Below are 27,021 nucleotides of genomic sequence, written 5' to 3'. Positions count from 1 at the left end.
TGGTCCTGCCATGTGTTTTGTGTGTGTGTGTTGCTGGTCCTGCCATGTGTTTTGTGTGTGTGTGTTGCTGGTCCTGCCATGTGTTTTGTGTGTGTGCGTTGCTGGTCCTGCCATGTGTTTTGTGTGTGTGCGTTGCTGGTCCTGCCATGTGTTGTGTGTGTGTGCGTTGCTGGCCCTGCCGTGTGTGTGTGTGTGTGTGTGTGTGTGTGTGTGTGTTTTGTGTGTGTGTGTGTGTGTGTGTGTGTGTGTGCGTTTCTGGCCCTGCCATGTGTTTTAGTAGGTAGGTCAGGTTTCATGGGTGGGGTTAATACAGGTCTGGTAGACACACTGTTCCTATCTATAATCCTGCTATATAATCACCTTGATACGGTGTGCTGGGTTCTTTACAACCCAGGGCCTGCAGATTGCAGATACACACACCCACACACAGAGAGAGTCCATATCGCTGGAGGCATGTAGAGTCAGATTAGGAGGTAAAGTGCCAGGTTTGGTATTGGGAGGTTCTGGACATTTCTGTCCCTCCGTCTGTGTCCATCCATCTGCCAATTTCTGTCTGTTGTCTTTTTTTCTCCCTCATCCTGACTCTGTCTGTCTGTCTGTCAGTTGAATCTGTGTCTGTTTCACCCTGTCATGTTTGTCCGTCTGTCAGTACTGCTCTGTGTGAATCCTGTGTGTTGAAAAGATCAAAGCAACCCAGGCTGGGTGGAGAGCTGTAGAGGTGGAGAGCTGTAGAGGTGGAGAGCTGTAGAGGTGGAGAGCTGTAGAGGTGGAGAGCTGTAGAGGTGGAGAGCTGTGGAGAGCTGTAGAGGTGGAGAGCTGTAGAGGTGGAGAGCTGTAGAGGTGGAGAGCTGTAGAGGTGGAGCGCTGTAGAGGTGGAGAGCTGTAGAGGTGGAGCGCTGTAGAGGTGGAGCGCTGTAGAGGTGGAGCGCTGTAGAGGTTTGTAGAGGTGGAGCGCTGTAGAGATGGAGCGCTGTAGAGGTGGAGCGCTGTAAAGGTGGAGAGCAGGGGCCTGTGTAATCTGACCACATCCTCCTTTCCTTTCCACTACGCTCTGGGCTACTCTGCCTGGACCTGATAAGACCATCACAGAGAGGGAAAGAGAGAGAAGAGGGAGGGAGATGCCTACCTATATGTGTGTGTATTTGGGAGAAGGTGCATCTGTGGAGTTGAGGTGTATGAATTACAGAAGACTGTGCATCATGGCTCGTTGTGAGTAACACAACACAGTGCTCATTACAGTCTCTCTCTCTCTCACTCTCTCTGACACAGATCCATACCAAATCATCATGAACCGGGTGGCCGTGACCTCCACCCCCACCTGGGCGCCCCTCCCCCCCTCATCTCTCCCAAACCCCTCCAGTCGCGCGACCACCCCCACCACCCTCCCCCCACCACCCTGTGGAACCCCGCCTCCCTCATCGATACCGCCTCGGACTCACGACGCACCACCCACCACGACCCTCCGGGCTTGGGCCACTACGACCTCAGCCGCTTGCCTCCCAAACTGGAGGATGGGCTCCGGAGGGGCAGGGACCGGGACGGGGGCCTGGAGAAGTACCACCCCCCACTCCGAGGCCCCCCGGGGCTGCCTGAGCCCAGCACCTTCCTGGCAGAGCTGGAGAAATCAACCCAGACCTTCTTCAGCCAGCAGAGGGCCTCGCTGTCCCTGCCCAGCCAGTACGGAGAGCTGGGGGGAGGGATGAAGAGCAGCGGGGCCCTGAAGAGCCTCCAGGGTCCCTCAGGGATGGGGAGACAAAGCCAGGCCCAGGGACACAGTCTGGGCCAGGGAATGGGGCCTGAGTCTGGCCTAATATATGATGAGTTTCTCCAGCAGCACCGTAGGCCTGTCAGTAAACTGGACCTGGAGGAGAGGAGGAGGAGAGAGGCCAGGGAAAAAGGTGAGATATACCCTACTGCTGTTAAACCCATTGTTTCACGCTTGTGTTTTTAGAGTTTAGTTGATTTTGTTTCGATGTTTCGTGTTTGTATTATGTTGAAAATGCATTCCAAGCTAAAAAGTCTAACTTGTGTAGAGATTCTGTTTTTGTGGTGTCAGTGTCAGAACATTGTATTTGTGTGGTGGTAGTATGTACTGAAGTTGTGAGTTGTGTTTGTGTGGTGGTAGTATGTCCTGAAGTTGTTAGTTGTGGTTGTGTAGTGGTACTATGTACTGAAGTTGTAGGTTGTGGTTGTGTAGTGGTAGTATGTACTGAAGTTGTGAGTTGTGTTTGTGTGGTGGTAGTATGTCCTGAAGTTGTTAGTTGTGGTTGTGTAGTGGTACTATGTACTGAAGTTGTAGGTTGTGGTTGTGTAGTGGTAGTATGTACTGAAGTTGTAGGTTGTGGTTGTGTAGTGGTAGTATGTACTGAAGTTGTAGGTTGTGGTTGTGTAGTGGTAGTATGTACTGAAGTTGTAGGTTGTGGTTGTGTAGTGGTAGTATGTAGTGAAGTTGTAGGTTGTGTTTGTGTGGTGGTAGTATGTACTGAAGTTGTAGGTTGTGGTTGTGTAGTGGTAGTATGTACTGAAGTTGTAGGTTGTGGTTGTGTAGTGGTAGTATGTAGTGAAGTTGTAGGTTGTGGTTGTGTAGTGGTAGTATGTAGTGAAGTTGTAGGTTGTGTTTGTGTGGTGGTAGTATGTCCTGAAGTTGTTGGTTGTGGTTGTGTAGTGGTAGTATGTACTGAAGTTGTAGGTTGTGGTTGTGTAGTGGTAGTATGTACTGAAGTTGTAGGTTGTGGTTGTGTAGTGGTAGTATGTACTGAAGTTGTAGGTTGTGGTTGTGTAGTGGTAGTATGTAGTGAAGTTGTAGGTTGTGGTTGTGTAGTGGTAGTATGTACTGAAGTTGTAGGTTGTGGTTGTGTAGTGGTAGTATGTACTGAAGTTGTAGGTTGTGGTTGTGTAGTGGTAGTATGTACTGAAGTTGTAGGTTGTGGTTGTGTAGTGGTAGTATGTACTGAAGTTGTAGGTTGTGGTTGTGTAGTGGTAGTATGTACTGAAGTTGTAGGTTGTGGTTGTGTAGTGGTAGTATGTAGTGAAGTTGTAGGTTGTGTTTGTGTGGTGGTAGTATGTCCTGAAGTTGTAGGTTGTGGTTGTGTAGTGGTAGTATGTAGTGAAGTTGTAGGTTGTGGTTGTGTGGTGGTAGTATGTCCTGAAGTTGTAGGTTGTGGTTGTGTAGTGGTAGTATGTACTGAAGTTGTAGGTTGTGGTTGTGTAGTGGTAGTATGTACTGAAGTTGTAGGTTGTGGTTGTGTGGTGGTAGTATGTACTGAAGTTGTAGGTTGTGGTTGTGTGGTGGTAGTATGTTCTGAAGTTGTAGGTTGTGGTTGTGTAGTGGTAGTATGTACTGAAGTTGTAGGTTGTGGTTGTGTGGTGGTAGTATGTACTGAAGTTGTAGGTTGTGGTTGTGTAGTGGTAGTATGTACTGAAGTTGTAGGTTGTGGTTGTGTAGTGGTAGTATGTGCTGAAGTTGTAGGTTGTGGTTGTGTAGTGGTAGTATGTCCTGAAGTTGTAGGTTGTGGTTGTGTAGTGCTAGTATGTACTGAAGTTGTAGGTTGTGGTTGTGTGGTGGTAGTATGTCCTGAAGTTGTAGGTTGTGGTTGTGTGGTGGTAGTATGTACTGAAGTTGTAGGTTGTGGTTGTGTAGTGGTAGTATGTACTGAAGTTGTAGGTTGTGGTTGTGTAGTGGTAGTATGTACTGAAGTTGTAGGTTGTGGTTGTGTAGTGGTAGTATGTACTGAAGTTGTAGGTTGTGGTTGTGTAGTGGTAGTATGTACTGAAGTTGTAGGTTGTGGTTGTGTAGTGGTAGTATGTACTGAAGTTGTAGGTTGTGGTTGTGTAGTGGTAGTATGTACTGAAGTTGTTAGTTGTATGTAAGTCAGTACTAACTGTCTCTGGACATTCCAGGTTACTACTATGAGCTGGATGACTCGTATGATGAGAGTGATGAGGAGGAGGTCAGGGCCCACCTCAGGAGGGTAGCAGGGCAGCCCCCTCTCAAACTGGACGACTCTACAGAGGTACGGTTTTATCCTGCACACACACTCTATACACACTGTTATCTCCTGGCTTTATAATACGTTCCTCTCCCCCTGTAGAAAGTGGACTTCCTGTGTGTGTTTGGTCTGACCACGGTGTCACGACGTGACCACCTGGTGCAGCAGAAGAGGAGGAAGAGGAGGAGGATGCTGAGGGAGCGCAGCCCCTCGCCCCCGGCTGTTCTGTCCAAACGCACCCCTCCTCCCCCGGCCCCCCTCAGCACCCACTTCACCCCAGAGGAGATGGACAGAGCCCCCGAACTGGAAGACAAGAAACGCTTCCTCACCATGTTCAGCCTGTCCCACGTCTCTGTACAGCAGAGGAGAGGTATGTACCCTACATCCTAAACACTACACCCTAACCCCTACTCACCATCCAACCACACTGCACAGAGCAACTAACCCCCTAAAGCTGTCATGAACATGGTTATCATGTCCACTGTGCTCTGGAGACATGTACACAGTGTGACAGACACCTGACATTTCACTATCTGTATTGTACATTATAAACTGGTTGGTTCGAGCCCTGATTCTTGATTGGCTGAAAGCCGTTGTATATCAAACCGTATACCACGGGTAAGACCATTTGTTTTGACTGTTCTAATTACGTTGGTAACTAGTTTAGATGTGTTGTGCCTAAGAACAGCTCTTAGCCTTGGTATATTGGCCATATACCACAACCCTTGTGCCTTATTGCTTAATGATGCGTTATATATTAAACACACTGCTGCTAGCATGCATTACACATTACTCTGCCTCCCTCTTCAGTGTGACAGCTGGACTTTCTGTGAGGAGAAACAGATATACACACACTGCTGTGGCGAGGCGTGGAGTGGCAGCGGCAGGTTTATGGTGATCCCACGCTAATCCTGTGGATTTACCACATGCTGCCTGCAGATGGCAGTGTGCAGCCTCCCACACACTCTCACACACACACACACACACACACACACACACACACACACACACACACACACACACACACACACACACACACACACACACACACACACACACAGCAGAGGTGCAGCAGGGATTACAGAGACAATGGATGAGATGTTAATTCTCTCTCTCTCTTTCTCTCCCTCTCTCTCTCTCCCTCTCTCTCTCTCACCCTCTCTCTCTCTCTCTCTCATACCCTCTCTCACCCTCTCTCTCTCTCTCTCTCTCTCTCCCTCCCCCTCTTACCCTCTCCCCCTCTCTCTCTCTCTCTCTCTCTCTCTCTCTCTCTCTCTCTCTCTCACCCTCTCTCACTCTCACTCTCCCTCTCTCTCTCTCTCTCTCTCTCTCTCTCTCACCCTCTCTCACTCTCCCTCTCTCTCTCTCTCCCTCCCTCTCTCTCTCTCTCTCTCTCTCTCCCTCCCCCTCTTACCATCTCCCTCTCTCTCTCTCTCTCTCTCTCGCTTGCTTTCTCTCCCTCTCTATATATATATATATATATATATTTCTCTCTCTGCCAGATAATGAGACAGTGGTAGAGTTGCTTCAGGCCATTAAACAGAAGAGCGTAACCTTGGATACCATCAGACATGCCCCTCACCCCCTATGTAAGACCCCCCCAGCACAGAACTCAGGTAAGCGCGCACGCACGCACAAACACAAACAAACACACACCTTTCCTCATTCCTTGCCTGCTGTTAGCAGCCAGGTGTGTGAGAGACATCTCTGTAGTAATGTTACAGCAGTAATGTTATGGGTTGGGGTTCAAATGACTGATTGCCTGCTGATGTCTTGATACCGTATATTTATATGAATCTGGGTGGGAATGTGTCTCAATGCGTCTCAATTCATTGCCTGTAACATACGCCTGTCCCGACAGATCCTGCCTCAGCGCTTTCCAGCGAATCAGATGAGCCACTCAGTGTCAGTCCCTCCTCCCGCAGCGGACTCCTGGGGCAGCCTAAACCCCCCTCCTCCTCTGACGCACTGAGACCAAAGGACCCCCCTCCTCCACTCCCCTACCTGGAAAAGACCCGTGGGCTCCCTGAAGGCCCCCCCTCCAAGAGGAGCTCGTCGTCCAGCCTGCTGAATAGCCTGCGGCCCTCCTTGCAGCCTAAAGATGCTCCCCCCAGCCTGAACGGCCAGACCAAGCCCTGGGAGAGCTTTACTGCTGAAGAGTTTTCCCAGCAGTTCCACGAGTCTGTCCTCCAGTCCACACAGAAGGCCCTGCAGAAGCACAAAGGCAGGTTATACCGCAGCAGCTCTCCTTCATACTCCAGGTGGAAGTTACCCTCAGGCACAGATCTAGGATCAGCTTATACTGTGAATCTCCAGATCAAATCAAATTGTATTTGTCACATGCGCCGAATACAACCTTACCTTACTGTGAAATGCATACTTTCAAGCCCTCAACCAAAAATGCAGTTTTAAGAAAAATAAGAGTTAAGAAAAGGCCTGAACAGGGAATACAGGAGGAGACTAAGCATACACCCTTGAGGGGCCCCCGTGTTGAGGATCAGTGTGGCAGATGTGTTGTTGCCTACCCTCCCCTGTTTGGTCCCAGGGTCCTTAGCTTAGTGATGGGCTTTGAGGGTACTATGGTGTTGAACGCTAATCTGTAGTCAATGAATAGCATTCTCACGTAGGTGTTCCTTTTGTCCAGGTGGGAAAGGGCAGTGTGGAGTGCAATAGAGATTGCATCATCTGTGGATCTGTTGGGGCGGTATGCAAATTGGAGTGGGTCTAGGGTTTCTGGGATAATGGTGTTGATGTGAGCCATGACCAGCCTTTCAAGTACTTCATGGCTACAGATGTGAGTCCTACGGGTCGGTAGTTATTTAGGCAGGTTACCTTAGTGTTCTTGGGTACAGAGACTATGATGGTCTGCTTGAAACATGTTTGGTATTACAGACTCGGTCAGGGAGAGCTTGAAAATGTCAGTGAAGAAACTTGCCAGTTGAAACCAAAATAGATCCTAACCCTGACTATTAAGGTTGTGCAGTATTTTACCTGATTTTAACGTTCTGTCATAGAGTTTTCCCATCTTAAGGGGTTAAATAAATCAAAAATACTATTGTAGGTGCCAATGTATTGCCATTAAAGTAACAGGGTTGACTGTAAATGGGTTGAGGTTTTCATCTTACATCAGCCATAAATCCCCTCGTGACAGAGGGAATGGAAGCTTGTTCTGTGCAACAGGGATGGGCAATTGAATGCAAGTTTCCCCCCAAAAAAGATATTGTAAAATATTTCTAGCCTATCTATCAATGGGTAACAGTGTTGACTAGTTTTGCTTGACTCGCATGGTTTTCCAGCCAAAAAGCATAGACCCAACTCACCTGCTTTTACACCATGATTTGACTATTATTTGTTCAATGTTTATTTTGAAAAACATATATTCAAAGGAATAGTTTCACCATATTAAAACAAAAGTTCACTAAATTAAATCAATATTAATCTTCAGAAATGATTTTGTCAAACAATAACATAACTAGGGCTAACAATGATGGTAATAAACTTGAAGAACTTTGGGTTAAAGACCCAATACAGTAGTGTAAGACTGTTCGGTGGGATGGAGTTTTGGCCTGCCTGGTGACATCACCAGGCGGTACATTTGTTAATAAACCAACAAGAAAGAGAATAACTACTCGTTTTTAGTTTTCCCCTCCCTACTTAGACCACTCCCAGACAGTCCTAGCGAAATTCTTGCTTGAGAAATTGCTCTTTGCTAAAAGGCTAGTTTGGTTTATTTTTGACCATTTTAATTGAAAACAATCACAGTATGATCCTTCATTTTTACCCAGAAAATATTTGAAATGTAGATAAAAACTGCTGCATTGGACCTTTAAAAACATGCAAAGGACATGTTCTGAAGTTTGGCATCAGAAAAATCTGATTTATAGAATTTCCCATGTGGTCAATATTAAAGGGAACTTCATTGAGTATAACAGGCTTATACAATTCAGTATTAGTGCACAATTTCTCCTTTAAATATCAAAAGGGTGCAAAATGTTCTCTATTTGTGGAACAACCCAAGTATTAATGATGTGTTAATGTAATATCTTGGGCTCCCGAGCAGCGCAGCGGTCTAAGACATTGTATCTCAGTGCAAGAGGCATGACTACAGTCCCTGGTTTGAATCCATGCTGTATCACATATGGCTGTGATTGGGAGTCGTATCGGGCGGCGCACAATTGGCCCAGCGTTGTCTGGGTTTGGCCGGGGTAGGCCATCATTGTAAAGAAGAATTTGATCTTAACTGACTTGCCAAGTTAAATAATGGTTAAATAAATATAAATATCCCTTTCTCTCTAGGTGGAGCCACAGTGATCTCAGCGCCCTCTCACCTCCAGGACTCCTCAGTGCACTACAACATTCCAGAGCTGCAGAGCGCCCCCAGTCGGCCGCCCCCGCCACACACACACCCTCACACACACTCCATCCAACACCCGCACCCACACTCCATCCAACACCCGCACTCACACGCGCACCCGCTCCCCCAGCCCAATGGGCAGCACTGCCCCCCGCACCCCCACCGAGAGCCCCCAGGAGCGAGGGAGGAGCAGTCTGCACCAGAGGACTCAGAAGAAGAGGAGGAAGAGGAGGAAGAGGAGGCCCCAGTACCCAGGTGGCAGGGGATTGAAGCGATCTTTGAAGCCTATCAGGAATACATTGAAGGTAAGCAGTCAGTCACTTGTCTGTTTATTTAAAGGCCCAGTGCAGTCAAAACGTCATTTCAGCCTGTAATTTAAAAAGTATATATAATATTATTATTATTGTAACTATTATTTATTTGGGGCTGTTTTAGTGGGGTGAAGTGTTGTCAGTGAATTAGTTAATAGACCAATAAGAAAGAGAGTTTCAAACCTCTCTGCCAATAACAGCTAGTTTTCAGTTTTCCCCTTCCCACTTAGACCACTCACAGACACTCCTAGTAAAAATTATTTCTTGAGAAATTGCTATTTCCTAAGAAGCTTTTTATTTTTTGACCATTTTAATTGAAAGCAATCACAATAAGGTACTTAATTGGCTGCATTGGACCTTTAATGACTAATGTCCTTGATTTTGGAATCGTTCATGTATGGTTGAAATCTAGAGACCAATGGACATTTCTGACTCTTTGGTTATGAGTAGTTGTAGCGTATTCCCAACACTAGAGGGTGGTATTTATCTTTTTCTACTACTCTCTGTTGGTCCAACAAATAGGATGTAAACAGTCAAACATACATACACACACTATCTGTAATGAGTCTTGTGTAGTGAGTTGTGTGCTGTATGCTGCTTGCCTGTGGCAGTATGGTCTGCTGTAGCTCTAGCTGTGTCCTGCTCTCTGGTTATTGGTACATGGGGAGACAGACAGGCAGGGAGTGTTAGCGTGGATGCTAATGAGACCCCAGGTCACATCCCTCAGGCTCACTGTTATTCTCTTCTCCTTCCTCTCCCTCTCCTCCTCTGCCTCCCTCCTCTCCTTCTCCTCCTTCTCCACCCCCCCCCCCCCTTTTCTTCCCCTGCCTTCGGTCCTCCCTCCCTCCTTCAGAGCAAGGTGTGGAGCGCCAGGTGCTGCAGAGCCAGTGTCGGAGACTGGAGAACCAGCACTACAACCTGAGCCTGACAGCAGAGCAGCTCTCCCACAGCATGGGGGTAAGACCCTGTCTGCTACATCTATCATCACTGAGCTTCCTGCAAATCGTTTGGAGGAAATATAATGTCTATTTTAATCAGCTATGTTCAATTGTATTCTTCATACTGTAAAATAATATTAAATAATGCCACATAATTCTAAGCAAATGTGTGGGTGAGTGTGTATCCTGGTGCTGTGTTTTGTTACTTTCTCTTTATGGTGTTACATTTTTGTTAATATGGTTTTATTGACTCTACTCCCCCCTCTCTCTCTCTCTCTCTCTCTCTCTCTCCTCTCTCTCTCTCTCTCTCTCTCTCTCTCTCTCTCTCTGTCTCTCTCTCTCTCTCTCTCTGTCTCTCTCTCTCTCTCTCTCTCTTGTCTCTCTCTCTCTCTCTCTCTGTCTCTCATCGTCTCTCTCGTCTGTCTCTCTCTGTCCTCTCTCCCTCCTCTCTCTCTCTCTCTGTCTCGTCTCTCTCCTTCTCTCTGTCTCTCTCTGTCTCGCTCTCTTCCTCTCTCTTCTCTCTCTCCTCTCTCTTGTCTCTCTGCTCTCTCTCTCTCATCGTCTCTCTCTCTTCTCTCTCTCTCTCTCTCTCTCTCTCTCTCTCTCTCTCTCCTCTGTCTCTCTCTCTCTCTCTTCTTCTCCTCTCTCTCCTCTCTCTCTCTCTTCTCTTGTTCTCTTCTCTCTCTCTCTTCTTCTCTCTCTCTCTCTCTCTCTCTCTCTGTTCTCTCTGTCTCTTCTCTCTCTCTCTCTCTCTCTCTTCTCTCTCTCTGTCTCTTTCTGTCTCTTCTCTCTCCTCTCTCTCTGTCTCTTCTTCTCTCTCTCTCTCTCTCTCTTCCTCTCTCTCCTCTCTCTCTCTCTCTCTTCTCTTCTCTCTCTTCTCTCTCTCGTCTCTCTCTTCTCTCCTCTATCTCTCTCTCTCTCTCTCTCTCTCTCTCTCTCTCTCTCTCTCGCTCTGTCTCTCTCTCTCCTCTGTCTCTCTCTCGTCCGCTTCTCTTCTCCTCTCTCTCTCTGTTCCTCTCTCTCTCTCTCTCTCTCTCTCCTCTCTCTCTCTCGTCTCTCTCTCTCTCTCTCTCTCTTCTCTCTCTCTCTCTCTCTCTCTCTCTCTGTCTCTCTCTCTCTCTCTCTCTCTCTCTCTCTCTCTGTCTCTCTCTCTCTCTTCTCTCTCTCTCTCTGTCTCTCTCTCTCTCTCTCTCTGTCTCTCTCTCTCTGTCTCTCTCTCTCTCTCTCTCTGTCTCTCTCTCTCTCTCTCTCTCTCTCCCTTCTCCTCTGTTTAAAGGAGTTGATGTCTCAGAGACAGAAGCTGGCGGTGGAGAGGGAGAAGTTACAGGCCGAGTTGGAGCACTTCAGGAAGTGTCTGACGCTGCCGCAGCCCCACTGGGCCAGGGGAGGGCACTACAAGGGTTACCCCCCCAGGTGACAGCTCCACTGGGCCAGGGGAGGGCACTACAAGGGTTACCCCCCCAGGTGACAGCCCCACTGGGCCAGGGGAGGGCACTACAAGGGTTACTCTCCCAGGTGACAGCTCCACAGGAGAGAGGGATGAATTCATGGATTCATTGATAGATGGATGGGGCTGCTGCCAGCCTGCCAGGGACGGTGCCACCAGCCTGTGGTCTGTGATAACCCTGGGGTCAGAGGGAGCAACAGGCACGTCACACACAGGGCAAAGCTCTAGGATGGCATGATCAACACACACACAAACATACAGAGGAACACACTCACACCATTCTCTTCAGCAGGCACCAGTTACTCTCTTACATTGCAGTCCCAGCCCCATCCTGGGCTCCCCTCACAGCCACGCCCACACAGACAATCCTGCAATCGGAGAGCAGCTCAGCCCTGGAATGGGTGTGGTCACGTGACAGAGCGCCATCTACCACCAATCCAATGCCCCTACCTCTGGCCAACCGGACAGGACTGAACCTCCCAGCATCTCTCCTGGTGGCAGGTCAGGCCAGCTTTCAAACTTGAAATGCACTTAAAGAGAAAGACCTGAAGAACTACCTGGTGGTACTGTGTTACGACAAAGAACTGTTCAAATTAGGGAAGAACTTACAAAATGCACATTTTGTAATGGATAAAGGAAATGTTTTATTTCGAGATGAGAATAAGAATTTAAAGGTGCTTCAGCCTTGTATTGTAAATAATATTAAGACTAAAAATAATTTTGTATGTTTTTATTACTTTAATCATTGTTCTTTTAAGAAGAAGAAAATAAGCCTGCCATTTTTATATGTTCATGCTTTTTTGGGTGAAACAGAAAGCTTTGCTTTTAGTGTTTGTTCTGCTGCTGGTCAGGACTGCCCTGTTCAGAGGTGTAGATTGAAGGAGAAATGGAGAGAGAGAACATGCTCCTCTTCTCCTCTTCCCCTTTGACCCAGCAATGTGTGCTGCCGTAGCAGCAGCCTGAGCTCCAGCCACAGCCCTCCCTCCCCTGGCCTCCAGGCCCCGTAAGGCTCACTGAGATGGGGGTAAGACCTAACTCCAGGCCCCACAGGCCTCCCAGATCCATGCACTCCGTCAGAACACCAGGCCCACACAGAACCCCTCCTGTCAGGAATAGCGTGTTTTACCACTCTCCCTGTGTGAGTAGTTACCCATGGGAAAGAGTGAGTGACAGCTACAGTTACAATGTCATCCTTTATTTCTCTCTCTCCTTTTTCCCCCCTTCAGCTCTAGTCCAGGGATGGGCGCTTAGTAGAACTGTTAACTGATAACTAGACCCATCTCTCTGGACCTTATCATTAAGCACAAGGGGCACAACACCCATTATGATGAGACATTCATATCACTAAACCCACAGAGAGGAGGGAACAATGCAGACAATACCACGTCAAGTTTATTCTCCTTTGTGTTTGCCATAAAAGGAAATAGTGCCAAAAGTAGCCCTCCCTCACACAAAATATCATGAGACTTTTAAACCTCCAAATAGAATAATTAAACTAACTCCCTGAATTGAAATGGCCAACCCACTAAACATATTATATTACTACATTTATCCCACTTATCATAATGTCAAAGCCCTTGCCAACAATTGGTTAATGGACAATTGTTTTTCACTTGAGGGCCCTCAAATCCAAAGTCTATTAAAGGTTCTCTTCTGCCAAGTATATGAATCATTGCCCTGCACTGCACTGTACATCTATAGTGTGTGTTTTCAAGCCTGCATCAGTGTCCACCTCGCTGCTGGCCATAGCTGTCTCCTGTGCCTCAGTACCCCTGTTCCCCAGTCTCTCTATTCCCCTACCTTCCTTCTGTGGGAGTGTCTGGCCTTTTAGCCTTGCAGGAGGACCTCCGACAGCATAGATCGCAATGCAGTGTGGGTATTGTAGTGCTCAGTCAGACTTGACAAGGCTTTGAGTATGTAGTCCTAAAGGGGTTCTGTTTGAACTCCAGTCTGATGCTGTGGATGTGAGATGACAGGGAGGGGAGGGTGGCTGCAGGTCTGGTCCCTACATCCCTCTTTGTTCCACTCCTGGTGAGCTCTCAGAGGAACACCCAGTTAGGGAGGCGGAACCATGTTTACAGACCAGAGCAGAGCTACGATAGGAGCACCACTTGTCAATCAGACAGCAAGCGCTACCACTGAGTTAAGCAGCCAATGAGTTAGCGGGAGGACGTTAGGCCCTTCCCCAGAGCCTCCTTACTCTACTACGCACGCACACGCAATAGGCCCCTGACTCTATGGAGGATGTCTAGACTCTAGATGCTGTGAAACTCTGATTTTAAAATGTACTTGTTTGAATTAATTGTAATGTAATATATTATTTGTTGAATGTAGTAATTAGGTATTTATGAATATATTGCTGTAATTTCAGACAAAAAAATAAAATAAAATATTTGAAAAATGTACTTGAATAGTCAAGTCTTCTCTTGGTACCATTTCTTCCTGCAGGTTCACTGCATCCTTTTTCAGTATCTGAGTAAAATTCTAACTCTGATGTGTGTTTAACAGTGAGACTGCATTGAAGTCACACATGTCTGATAGAGATGGGGGTTATCAATGAAGTGTTTCTACTACATTGGGTTTACCATCTGTTTATTATGAGGCAGGCAAAAACTGACAGAAAACATTTAGTGAAATCATCAAACCACTCTTATGTCAAAAGTTAATTATCTGTGATTACTGGACATAATATGTGATAGTTATAATGATGGTTAGAATATGCATGGCATAGTTATAAAATGACAACTGTTAGTATAGGACTCGGGAAGGACAAATCTTACCATTAAATAGCATAGCTTTATACCCTTTTATAAAATGGTTAGTTCTGGCCTGGCATTATGATTATTGCAAACTAAAAGGTGTTTTCCATTCATGCTACATGTCACTGTATTATATCAATAACTCTTTGTTAATATTAATTATGATTAAAACTAAAAGGTTCACAACAAAGTATTCAGTGATTAAGTTCATTTGAATCACAGCCTGAAGGGCAGTCATGCAGTCACAGTCAGACTGTCAGACTGTGAAGTTTCTCTACTCGTCCATCAAACCCTATCTACCCTACAGTATGTGCATGTTCAAATGGAAAACACAGTGATTTCAATGAAAAACAATGTTCCCATGTTTGCGGAGATTAACGGTAAACTCTAAATATATCCACTCAATCAGAAATGACCTTTAAATCGCACTATATCTTTAGCGCTAGGGATTGAATTGGACACAACAAATATGTACACAGTAGGCTGGAAGTGTTGTGTTGGAGGACCAGTAGGGGGCACTCTTCCCTCTGGTCTAAGGCGTTCCCAATGCCCAGGAGCACTGACAGGGACATTGCCCTACGTAAGGTGCAGCCTTTCAGATGGGACGTTAAACGGATGTCCTGACTGTGGTCATTAAAGATCCCATGGTACTTATTGTAACAGTAAGTGATGTAACCCTAGTGTCCTGGCTAACTTATTATATTCCTCAATCCTAATGGGTTCATACTGTGTGTCACTACTCACCTCTACACCATAAAAGCTGATGTCTGGTGAGAATTCTGGCACAAATGGTTGCACCCATAGTTGTGTATGACTAGAGATTCATCCAGTCATAAGGTCATTTAGCAACATTTGAGTTTATGTCTTGTTTGGAAATGACATTCTCATTCTGGATTGGATAGATTTGTATAACCCTTATTTCTACTTGTAGGTATTAAACACTACTTCCAACAGAGGACTTGTGGATTGGATAGATTTGTATAACCCTTATTTCTACTTGTAGGTATTAAACACTACCTCCAACAGAGGACTTGTGGATTGGATAGATTTGTATAACCCTTATTTCTACTTGTAGGTATTAAACACTACCTCCAACAGAGGACTTGTGGATTGGATAGATTTGTATAACCCTTATTTCTACTTGTAGGTATTAAACACTACCTCCAACAGAGGACTTGTGGATTGGATAGATTTGTATAACCCTTATTTCTACTTGTAGGTATTAAACACTACTTCCAACAGAGGACTTGTGGATTGGATAGATTTGTATAACCCTTATTTCTACTTGTAGGTATTAAACACTACCTCCAACAGAGGACTTGTGGATTGGATAGATTTGTATAACCCTTATTTCTACTTGTAGGTATTAAACACTACCTCCAACAGAGGACTTGTGGATTGGATAGATTTGTATAACCCTTATTTCTACTTGTAGGTATTAAACACTACCTCCAACAGAGGACTTGTGGATTGGATAGATTTGTATAACCCTTATTTCTGCTTGTAGGTATTAAACACTACCTCCAACAGAGGACTTGTGGACGGTGCCTCAACATTACAGTAAAATAAAAGTTGTAAGAAAAGTAAGGCTAGAGATTTTTATATCAACATAAGTCTAGGCTTTAGAGCTTCCATTAGTACATATGTGTTACATCTCTGATTGTTTTGCCTGCCTGCTCTCATCCTTTTGGTTCTCAGCCTCTCTCACTTCCTTTCTGAATTGTCTGACCCCACAAGCTGCATTACACATGCTCTTAAATGCCTCATCATTTTCCACAGGAGGTTTTGTACAGTTGTTCTCAAATTCAACTTCTGGACAAGTCAACAGTTCCATCAAGAGTTTTCTTAATTTACCAGAATGTCCTTGGTCTGTTAGTTGACTTTTTATCTCACAATATATGTATATACTTGTTGCCCAAACTCTAGGATCATAATGTGATTGGGCAGTTGTCAGGCCATCCTTATTTACTTTACACCTTGCTGGAACAGAGGTAATTATGGGAAAGACTGCTGTGGAATTGTACACGTTGCTTACCGCTTCTGATCCATGTTGGTGACTCCATTGTTTTGCCTTTTCCAAGAAAACTCTCTGTTAGTGTTTCCTCCCCATCTAGAAGTAAAACACAGAAGTTGGGCTCTGGATAGTATGTACCTAAAGGAAAGTGTTTTACTGTCTCATTTTGAATGCCGTTGTCAACCTGGCTTGGCCTCTTGAAATCCCCCTCCGGAAACTCATAGTCTGTTGACATCACTGTGAGTATTAGAGTGCTGTCTGACCATCTCTAAATAAGAGCTGTACACTTGGTTAAAGCTTACAGTATCAGCATCAATAAAACTGAAATAGATCAGATCGTCAGTATCCTCTCCTCTCAACTCTCTAACAAGCTTTTTAGTTTCTGCATGATTTTTTAGATATTCTCTGATATCTGTATGTGGTATTTTTTTATACATTTTTTTCAGGTCAGGTATTGGGTCATGTTTAATGTTACCATTGGGTCCCCAGGTAAATGAAATATTTTTAAACCTCAGTGTTGTTTTTTCCTCTTATTCTACCAGTTGAGACAGCTGCTTCGTGAGCTCAGGAACATCTTTTCCATTGAGGCCAATGATGATGGCCACGTCTTTCAGGAGCTCCTTATCTTCCTCCTTAAAGCCTGTATCCTCCAACAACGTCAGTAACCTTTGAACCTGTGTGTCACGTTCTGACCTTAGTTCTTTCGTTATGTCTTTGTTTTAGTATGGTCAGGGAGTGAGTTGGGTGGGTTGTCTATGTTAGTTTTTCTATGATTTGCTATTTCTGTGTTTGGCCTGGTATGGTTCTCAATCAGAGGCAGCTGTCAATCATTGTCCCTGATTGAGAACCATATTTAGGGAGCCTGTTTTCTATTGTGTTTCGTGGGTGATTGTTTTCTGTTGTGTGTCTGCACCAGCCAGAACTGTTTTCGGTCGTTTCTCTTTGTTATTTTTGTTATTTCCATGTTCATTTGAATAAATATGGACACATACCACGCTGCACCTTGGTCCTCCTTTTTCCACCAACAACGGCCATTACACTGTGACTGGATTTGGTCCAGTGGTCGGTTGTTGTCAGGTAGTGGGACCCACATGGGCACATTGATCAGGAACTTGATATTTTGATCCTGGTTCTGGGTTTATCAGGAGAAACAACAAACACAAAGCATGTAAGGTTAGGAAATGAAAGTACCTTTGGTTAAAGGTCACTGTTAGAAATTTGCAGTATCCCTTGGAGAGGATATATTTAAGCTGAAGCTCATTGACCTCTCACTGTAACTCATAGATTTGAGCCCAGATGTTGTTCTACTACAATGACACTGTTGTTGGCTCTCCTGACTGGAACCCTGGTTGAGCTCGTTCCTTTCATCTTGTCTTCCACCCCTCCCCTGTCCCTCTTCCTACTAGATGGCCCTGGCTGTGGGGTGTTGTTCGACCTCTTGGCACCAGGGGGCAAACCTTGCAGCTCAGTATTCTCCAAACTGCAGAACAAAACAGGAATAAATCATGCTTTTTTAAACATAACTACCAGTAATAGGAATAGTTACTTTGTTTTCCTCAAACTCCCTACATTAATAATTTTCACCAAATGGTGTCCCCACTATCCCCAATCTCCCTACTGTATTATGTGGTCGCTGGTTTCTGGGTTGTTAACATGAGACTGTCTGGTGGGCGGCTTCACAGTAGAGTCTGAGGGGAGAAACAGGCTATTCAGAGACTTGGGGAGGGAGGTAGAGAGACTTAGATTGAATGTGTAGTGATAAACCATCCTCTTCTCACCTGGTGGTACTTTACAAACTGGGACGTCTACAGATTCATCAGACGCCTTCCCCAAAAAGCAGGAGAACTTTTAGGAGTGTGGTCCCCAAACAGCAAGAGAACTTTTAGGAGTGTGGTCCCCAAACAGCAAGACAACTTTTAGGAGTGTGGTCCCCAAACAGCAAGAGAACTTTTAGGAGTGTGGTCCCCAAACAGCAAGAGATCTTTTAGGAGTGTGGTCCCCAAACAGCAAGAGAACCTTTAGGAGTGTGGTCCCCAAACAGCAAGAGAACTTTTAGGAGCGTGGTCCCCAAACAGCAAGAGAACCTTTAGGAGCGTGGTCCCCAAACAGCAAGAGAACCTTTAGGAGTGTGGTCCCCAAACAGCAAGAGAACTTTTAGGAGCGTGGTCCCCAAACAGCAAGAGAACTTTTAGGAGTGTGGTCCCCAAACAGCAAGAGAACTTTTAGGAGCTTGGTCCCCAAACAGCAAGAGAACTTTTAGGAGTGTGGTCCCCAAACAGCAAGAGATCTTTTAGGAGTGTGGTCCCCAAACAGCAAGAGAACTTTTAGGAGTGTGGTCCCCAAACAGCAAGAGATCTTTTAGGAGTGTGGTCCCCAAACAGCAAGAGAACCTTTAGGAGTGTGGTCCCCAAACAGCAAGATAACTTTTAGGAGTGTGGTCCCCAAACAGCAAGAGAACTTTTAGGAGCGTGGTCCCCAAACAGCAAGAGAACTTTTAGGAGTGTGGTCCCCAAACAGCAGGATAACTTTTAGGAGCATGGTCCCCAAACAGCAAGAGAACTTTTAGGAGTGTGGTCCCCAAACAGCAGGATAACTTTTAGGAGTGTGGTCCCCAAACAGCAAGAGATCTTTTAGGAGCATGGTCCCCAAACAGCAAGAGAACTTTTAGGAGTGTGGTCCCCAAACAGCAGGATAACTTTTAGGAGTGTGGTCCCCAAACAGCAAGAGATCTTTTAGGAGCATGGTCCCCAAACAGCAAGAGAACTTTTAGGAGTGTGGTCCCCAAACAGCAGGATAACTTTTAGGAGTGTGGTCCCCAAACAGCAAGAGATCTTTTAGGAGCATGGTCCCCAAACAGCAAGAGAACTTTTAGGAGTGTGGTCCCCAAACAGCAGGAGATCTTTTAGGAGTGTGGTCCCCAAACAGCAAGAGAACTTTTAGGAGCGTGGTCCCCAAACAGCAGGATAACTTTTAGGAGCGTGGTCCCCAAACAGCAGGATAACTTTTAGGAGCGTGGTCCCCAAACAGCAGGATAACTTTTAGGAGCGTGGTCCCCAAACAGCAGGATAACTTTTAGGAGCGTGGTCCCCAAACAGCAGGATAACTTTTAGGAGCGTGGTCCCCAAACAGCAGGATAACTTTTAGGAGCGTGGTCCCCAAACAGCAGGAGAACATTGAGGAGCAGGGATCTGGGGTCTTTCTTCTGATCTTTCTCATGATCTTTGTCTCTGTTGTCTGTTATTACCCTCCATGATGTCTCAGACAGACCTACTGTTATTACCCTCCATGATGTCTCAGACAGACCTGTCGTTACCCTCCATGATGTCTTGGACAGACCTACTGTTATTACCCTCCATGATGTCTCAGACAGACCTGTTATTACCCTCCATGATGTCTCAGACAGACCTGTTGTTACCCTCCCTGATGTCTTGGACAGACCTACTGTTATTACCCTCCATGATGTCTCAGACAGACCTACTGTTATTACCCTCCATGATGTCTCAGACAGACCTACTGTTATTACCCTCCATGATGTCTCAGACAGACCTGTTGTTACCCTCCATGATGTCTCGGACAGACCTACTGTTATTACCCTCCATGATGTATCAGACAGACCTACTGTTAATACCCTCCATGATGTCTCAGACAGACCTACTGTTATTACCCTCCATGATGTCTCGGACAGACCTACTGTTATTACCCTCCATGATGTCTCAGACAGACCTACTGTTATTACCCTCCATGATGTCTCAGACAGACCTACTGTTGTTACCCTCCATGATGTCTCAGACAGACCTACTGTTGTTACCCTCCATGATGTCTCAGACAGACCTACTGTTGTTACCCTCCCTGATGTCTTGGACAGACCTACTGTTATTACCCTCCATGATGTCTCAGACAGACCTACTGTTATTACCCTCCATGATGTCTCAGACAGACCTACTGTTATTACCCTCCATGATGTCTCAGACAGACCTGTTGTTACCCTCCATGATGTCTCGGACAGACCTACTGTTATTACCCTCCATGATGTCTCAGACCTACTGTTATTACCCTCCATGATGTCTCAGACAGACCTACTGTTGTTACCCTCCATGATGTCTTGGACAGACCTACTGTTATTACCCTCCATGATGTCTCAGACAGACCTACTGTTATTACCCTCCATGATGTCTCAGACAGACCTACTGTTATTACCCTCCATGATGTCTCAGACAGACCTACTGTTGTTACCCTCCATGATGTCTCAGACAGACCTACTGTTGTTACCCTCCATGATGTCTCAGACAGACCTACTGTTGTTACCCTCCATGATGTCTCAGACAGACCTACTGTTGTTACCCTCCATGATGTCTCAGACAGACCTACTGTTATTACCCTCCATGATGTCTCAGACAGACCTACTGTTGTTACCCTCCATGATGTCTCAGACAGACCTACTGTTGTTACCCTCCATGATGTCTCAGACAGACCTACTGTTATTACCCTCCATGATGTCTCAGACAGACCTACTGTTGTTACCCTCCATGATGTATCAGACAGACCTACTGCTGTTACCCTCCATGATGTCTCAGACAGACCTACTGTTGCCCCCCTCCATGATGTCTCGGACAGACCTACTGTTGTTACCCTCCATGATGTCTCAGACAGACCTACTGTTGTTACCCTCCATGATGTCTCAGACAGACCTACTGTTGTTACCCTCCATGATGTCTCGGACAGACCTACTGTATGAAAGCACAATACAAGACTCAGATGAGGAAAGGATCTGTGTCAAATCAAATGATATGTGCAATACATTTCATAAATCTTCTTCTTAATTTGCTAAATAATTGTAAATAGCAATACTTTTTTTTAGCACTTTCCTGTTACCAGAATGGATTCTCATTTGATTACTGACATTTTATAAATCCAATCATACTTAATTGACACTTGAATGTTGATAGAGATTATACTAGAGTTTAGAATAGCATACTACATTTGATGAAGACATCAATCAACGCATTCACTATTTCCTTGTTTCTTAGTGAAACTAAATGATTCAGATGAAGGTTTTTCCTAATGCCTCTAAAGACGGAGATGAGATTAGGCCTATCTAAAAATACATATCTGTTGATATTCTTAGCAATCTACCCCAGTAGCTTCCTTGTGGGACTTGTGTTGTGTTGCAGGTCACCAACATTCCTCCACCATGTTGAATATTTCATTAGAGACCCATCTTCCTTTTCGGATATGTTCGCAAGACAACACCTGCATCACTGGCCCTGTTCCTTATTTCCTGTACAACATGAGGAACTATTGTTGTGAGCACATTTTGGATAACTAGGACTGTAAGTACAACAAAGGTGTCTTCTTGTTTCAAACATACACATCACACCAGTTTTAAAAGGGATATTTTCCTCAGAATACATTATTTTGGTACTTTGGTTGTAGTCGATTCAACAAGGCAGTGTTTGGATATTCCCTTAGATACTTAGTCTTATACTGTATTTAGTTTGGTTATTATTACCGTTAACACTTATGCCTCTGTAGTAACACTATCATTTTATTAACATGTTGTTACATATTGCATTTTCCCGATTGCATAGCAATGTAGTTGAGTTGAACATGTACAGTAAAGGTCATTTAAAGGCAATTTACACTTGAGCCTTGTACTGAATCCCCACCCTTGTCCTTTAGTGTCAGTAGAATTACATAAACCAAAATACTTTGTGTTGTGTATATTTACGCTGCTAAGTTGTCATATAGGCCTATAATCCCTGTTCCTGATAGTCAATCCTGTCAATTTAGACAAATATGTAAATATACAATAAAACCTGAAACAAAGTCTGACCCACTAATCGTCTGCTGATCACTCCACTGCCTTTACATGACTTTGTTATTCATGCTTCAGGGAGTGGTCCTTTGAGGCAGAAGCTCTGTATATGAGCTGTTGAAGGTTCCTCATTATGAAGCCCAGAATAGGATGTGGCCTCTTATACCTCTCAAGAATGAAGTTATCTACATATTGTGCTCCTTTTGTAATAGGTGGAGGGAAGCATCTAAGAGGGAGAGGCATACTGTCACGTTCTGACCATCGTTCGTATGTGTTTTCCTTGTTTTAGTGTTGGTCAGGACGTGAGCTGGGTGGGCATTCTATGTTGTGTGTCTGGGTTGTCTATTTCTATGTTTGGCCTGATATGGTTCTCAATCAGAGGCAGGTGTTAGTCATTGTCTCTGATTGGGAACCATATTTAGGTAGCCTGTTTTGTGTTGGGTTTTGTGGGTGATTGTTCTTGTCTCTGTGTTTGCACCAGATAGGGCTGTTTAGGTTGTCGCACGTTTATTGTTTTTGTTAGTTTATTCATGTATAGTGTCTTTATAAATTAAACATGAATAACCACCACGCTGCATTTTGGTCCGCTTCTCTTTCACCAGAAGAAAACCGTTACACATACTGTATATCCTTCCCAACAGTCATCTCATGTTCACTTTTGGAAAACAGGATTTAGCAAGTTGGTGGCCATGAATCATGTCAAGCTAAACTTTGACACACACACACACACACACACAATAATATGTCATTACACCGTAGCCTGTATGTGTGTAACTGTAGTACATGCATTTGTTAGAAAAATTACAGTAAAGCTTGACTGCTTTTTGACGAATAAATGTTGTTTTAATGAGGCAGTAGTGTAGGCTCACAGATATCTCTATAGACAGGTTTGTCACACCCTGATCTATTTCACCTGTCTTTGTGCTTGTCTCCACCCCCTCCAGTTGTCGCCCATCTTCCTCATTATCCCTAGTGTATTTATACCTGTGTTCTCTATTTGTCTGTTGCCAGTTTGTCTTGTCAAGCTTACCAGCGTGTTTTTCAGTGCTCCTGGTTTCCTAGTCTCTGTTTTTCTAGCCCTCCTGGTTCTGACCAGTTCTACCTGCCCTGACGCTGAGCCCGGCTGCCTGATCATTCAGCCTGCTCTGACGCTGAGCTCGGCTGCCTGATCATTCAGCCTGCTCTGACGCTGAGCCCGGCTGCCTGATCATTCAGCCTGCTCTGACGCTGAGCATGACTGCCTGATCATTCAGCCTGCTCTGACGCTGAGCACGACTGCCTGATCATTCAGCCTGCTCTGACGCTGAGCCCGGCTACCTGATCATTCTGCCTGCGCTGACACTGAGCCCGCCTGCCTGACCATTCTGCCTGCTCTGACACTGAGCCCGTCTGCCTGACCCCGACCTGCCAATTGCCTGCCCCTTGTATTTCAATAAATATCAGAGACTCGAACCGTCTGCCTCCTGTGTCTGCATTGGGCCTCGTCCTGTGTCGTTATAAGGTTAGCTGACAACGTCACGAAAACGATGTGCACGCTTCAATGGGGCAGAAGTCCATGTGTTGTTGCCTGATAGTTAGCAACAATGACAATAAGCTGCCTTGTGGGGAATCGTAGGTGTCTCGTTTCAGCTAGTTTTAACTTGTTCTTGATACCATGTCTTGTTTTTTAGGCGTTTTGACTGTTGCTACATCTTTGCCATTGTGGCAACAACTGTAAAGATGTATTTGAGAGACAACAAGGTATTGATGTTTTCAATAAACATTGGAGATGAAATATAGTTTACATGCTGTCAACAATCTTAGACAGCCCCATTGGTCAAAATGATCCAAGATTAGACCAGAAATAGATCCCACTTGTGACCAATGTAAGCAGGCTCCTGATACTTTATTACACACGTTTTGGACATGGCCGAAATGGACAGATTTCTGGATATCAATTTTTGAAACCTTTTCTAAGATACTGGAGAGACTTATAGAACCTTCTGCCTTTACTGCATACTTAAGAGTGGCACCACAGGAGGCCCCTCAACAGTTCTATGGAGTGGCACTACAGGAGGCCTCTCTAAACAGTTCTATGGAGTGGCACTACAGGAGGCCTCTCTAAACAGTTCTATGGAGTGGCACCACAAGAGGCCCCTCTAAACAGTTCTATGGAGTGGCACCACAAGAGGCCCCTCTAAACAGTTCTATGGAGTGGCACCACAGTAGACCCCTCTAAACAGTTCTATGGAGTGGAACCACAGTAGACCCCTCTAAACAGTTCTATGGAGTGGCACCACAGTAGACCCCTCTAAACAGTTATATGGGCAACATGCTGGCATAAACTACTCTTCTAGCTAGACGTCTTCTACTATTTAAGTTGAAGGATGTGTTCCTCTTACTTTAACCATTTAATAAAGGAAGTTATGCAACATCTAAAGCTAGGGAAAATACGCTACTCTGTTATGGGATCTGCAATGACATTTTATAATATCTGGCAAACCTTCCTATCGTTTGGAGACATGAACCAGCTAACTCCATAAACCAAACCAAATTAGAATTTGTTCTATTTTTTTACTTTTTGTTTTACATATCTTTGTATTTTTTTTACTATTCGATTATATTATTCATTGTATATCATGCCTGCTTTCAGTCTAGTTTTGGGGTGGGGCTCTAATAGAGCATGAGGAGGGGGGGGGGGGGGGTTGATTTGGTAGGTGATCCGTGTGTGTTCTGCCCTCTACCTGTCTGTCCATTATCTGAAAATCATTAAAAAATGCCAAATAACTTTCGGTTGTGTTGCTAAAGAACCCGTCTATACTATCCTGAACGGAGGCGTCATCAGAGTTTCAGAACATTCAGAGCTCAGCCCTGAAAACCTGGGGCTGACTCGCCGCGAGGGGAAGGGTGAAATAATATGACCTATAATAAAGAATTGCATGTACTACGCCACCTTTTTTATACATGAGGGGAGGTTATCACATCTAGCCATAATGGTCCTGGAAGCGTAGCCAGAATGGTCTCTTCCGGGATGGTCCCGGATGCATAGCCTGGCTACGCACTTAAATATGAACCTCTACATAGGCTATAACGTGACAAGATATACATTCATTCATATTTAATATGATTAATTCAACCTGAACAACAGTAGTCATTGCGTGGGTTAACCAGAGATGGAAGAAGAAGGACTTCTCTGTGGGTGGATGACATTTCTCAAGTCGGCTGAGGTCTGATTCTCCACTCTATCGTTTCTTAGGAACTGTGCAACATGCGGCAGGGTTGACCACTCCCGCATGGAAAACACTTCCTGAGGTGTTACATCTATTCTGTCAGTAAATAGAAAGGCTACACAACATTGTTAATAATAAAACCTGTATGATTCTATTCCATGGTCTTACCAGGGAGGAAGACTCATACTAGTTAGCTGTAGTTGGACAGGTGTGTTGTTCTTACTGGCGCTATCTAGGGCTGTAATTCTCCTGCAGCAAACCATATTCTTGTGAGGACATTATTACATGAAATCAAGTCAGTTTACACTGACAACACTGCAACACTAGACATTTTATGAAGAATGCATACGCTGAGGCAAAGTTCTGTGCATAGTTATTTGGACATAGACTGAAGCTAAAACTTTTCATTTGGCTCTATACTCCAGCATTTTGGATTTGAGATCAAATGTTTTCTATAAGGTGACAGTACAGAATGTCACCTTTTATTTGAGGGTATTTTCATACATATCTGTTTTATCGTTTATAAATGAAAGCACTTTATGTATGTATCTAGTCCCTCCATTTGAATGCGTCATAAGTATTCTGAGAAATTCACTTATAGTGTATTCAATTTAGTCAAGTTAAGTATTTGGTCCCATATTCCTAGCACGCAATGACTATATCAAGCTTGTGAGTCTACAAACTTGTTTCAGTTTTTCCCTGAAATTCAAAAGGACTCATTACATTTTGAACGGCTAGCATGACAGAAAAATGGTCCAGTTCACGCACTTATCAAGAGAGTATCTCTGGTCATCCCTATTGCCTCTGATCTGGCAGACTCACTAAACACAAATGCTTCGTTTGTAAATGATGTCTGTGTTGGAGTGTGCCCCTGGTTATCCATAAATAAATAAATTGTGCCATCTAGTTTGTTTAATATAGGGAATTTTAAATGATTTATACTTCTACTTTCAATACTTAAGTATATTTTAGAAAATACATTTACTTTTGATACTTAAGTATATTTAAAACCAAATACTTTTACACTTTTACTCAAGTAGCGTTTTATTAGGTGACTTTCACTTTTACTTGAGTAATTTTCTATTTTCTTTACTTTTACTTACTGACTGCGACATCATGTCAAAGGAGCGGTCCTTAGTAAAACATGCACCCAGCTGGACTGCTTCATGGCACAGACATGGCAAAGCAATCACTGAATTTACCTCGAGTAGGCAGATATAAATATAATGAACAAAAATGTTACGCAACATGCAACAACTTCAAAGTTTTTACAGAGTTACAGTTCATATAAGGAGATAAGTCATATTGAAACATATAAATTAGGCCCTAATCTATGGATTTCACATGATCGGGTAGGGGTGCAGCCATGGGTGGGCCTTGGAGGGCATAGGCCCACCCACTTGGCAGCCAGGCCCAGCCAACCAGAATTATTTTTTTACGCACAAAGTGGCTTTATTACAGACAGAAATACTTCATTCCCTATTTTCATTTCTATCTGTTTCATTATACTGTTGTGTGTTAGATCTTATGGGTTGGAAAGGGTTTTTTTCCTCAGACATAAACAACTCCAGGTGAAAGCCTAAGGTCATAGCTAGATGAATAACATTTTGCTAGATTCATGACTACAGCCATAGCGAAACAGTGCAATTTGGATGTCAGCTCAACTTTAATAAACTTAACTGGAAAAGCTGATATGCTTCAGTTTTCTGCCAGATGACTGGTTTCACATTTTGTTTCCAGCAATTATAAGGTAAAATAGATCTAAAACAATTGTAATTTCTAACTACAATCCCATTATCTAAACGGTTTACTCATTTAGCTAGCTCTTATCAATCTGTAAATTGCAGTGCATGGAGGATGGTATTATTTCTATTGGAAACTGACAGGTTGCTCAGTCTTATTAGTTGTATCATGCGTAATGGGGGTAGAATTATGAGGCTATTAAGTAAAAAAACAGTGTAGAATACAACGTATCTGTAGTCACACCTCCTTTTCTTTAATCGCCACCCCAAACCAATAGCGGTATGATTAGCATGCTATTCTCAAGCTTAAATTCAAGGTGAGAATACAGAGTGTACATGCCAACTGTCTTATGTATCCAGAGGCATACATGTAGAAATCAGGGTTATGAGGTGTCCCCTGGATTAACATAAGGGGATGTACTTTGTCACAACGCACACTTAAC

The 27,021-nt window shown here is 44.5% G+C and overlaps 1 protein-coding gene across 1 annotated transcript in view; it reads left to right on the top strand.

Annotated features, from left to right (window-relative positions):
• Positions 1–13,444, top strand: part of gse1b (Gse1 coiled-coil protein b) — a 416,891-nt gene extending 403,447 nt beyond the window's left edge. The window contains exons 10-17 of the mRNA XM_031831040.1: positions 1,270–1,898; positions 3,901–4,013; positions 4,092–4,359; positions 5,492–5,605; positions 5,851–6,213; positions 8,286–8,648; positions 9,508–9,611; positions 10,869–13,444. Of these exons, the coding sequence (XP_031686900.1) occupies positions 1,270–1,898; positions 3,901–4,013; positions 4,092–4,359; positions 5,492–5,605; positions 5,851–6,213; positions 8,286–8,648; positions 9,508–9,611; positions 10,869–11,009 (2,095 nt within the window). The 3' untranslated portion in view covers positions 11,010–13,444. The remainder of the gene's footprint in view (positions 1–1,269; positions 1,899–3,900; positions 4,014–4,091; positions 4,360–5,491; positions 5,606–5,850; positions 6,214–8,285; positions 8,649–9,507; positions 9,612–10,868) is intronic.
• Positions 13,445–27,021: the final 13,577 nt, after the last annotated feature.

The sequence above is a fragment of the Oncorhynchus kisutch genome, linkage group LG8 (genome assembly GCF_002021735.2).
Source record: "Oncorhynchus kisutch isolate 150728-3 linkage group LG8, Okis_V2, whole genome shotgun sequence".
Taxonomy (NCBI): domain Eukaryota; kingdom Metazoa; phylum Chordata; class Actinopteri; order Salmoniformes; family Salmonidae; genus Oncorhynchus; species Oncorhynchus kisutch.
Note: the sequence above shows the minus strand (reverse complement) of the source record. Positions and strands in the feature narration are given on the sequence as shown.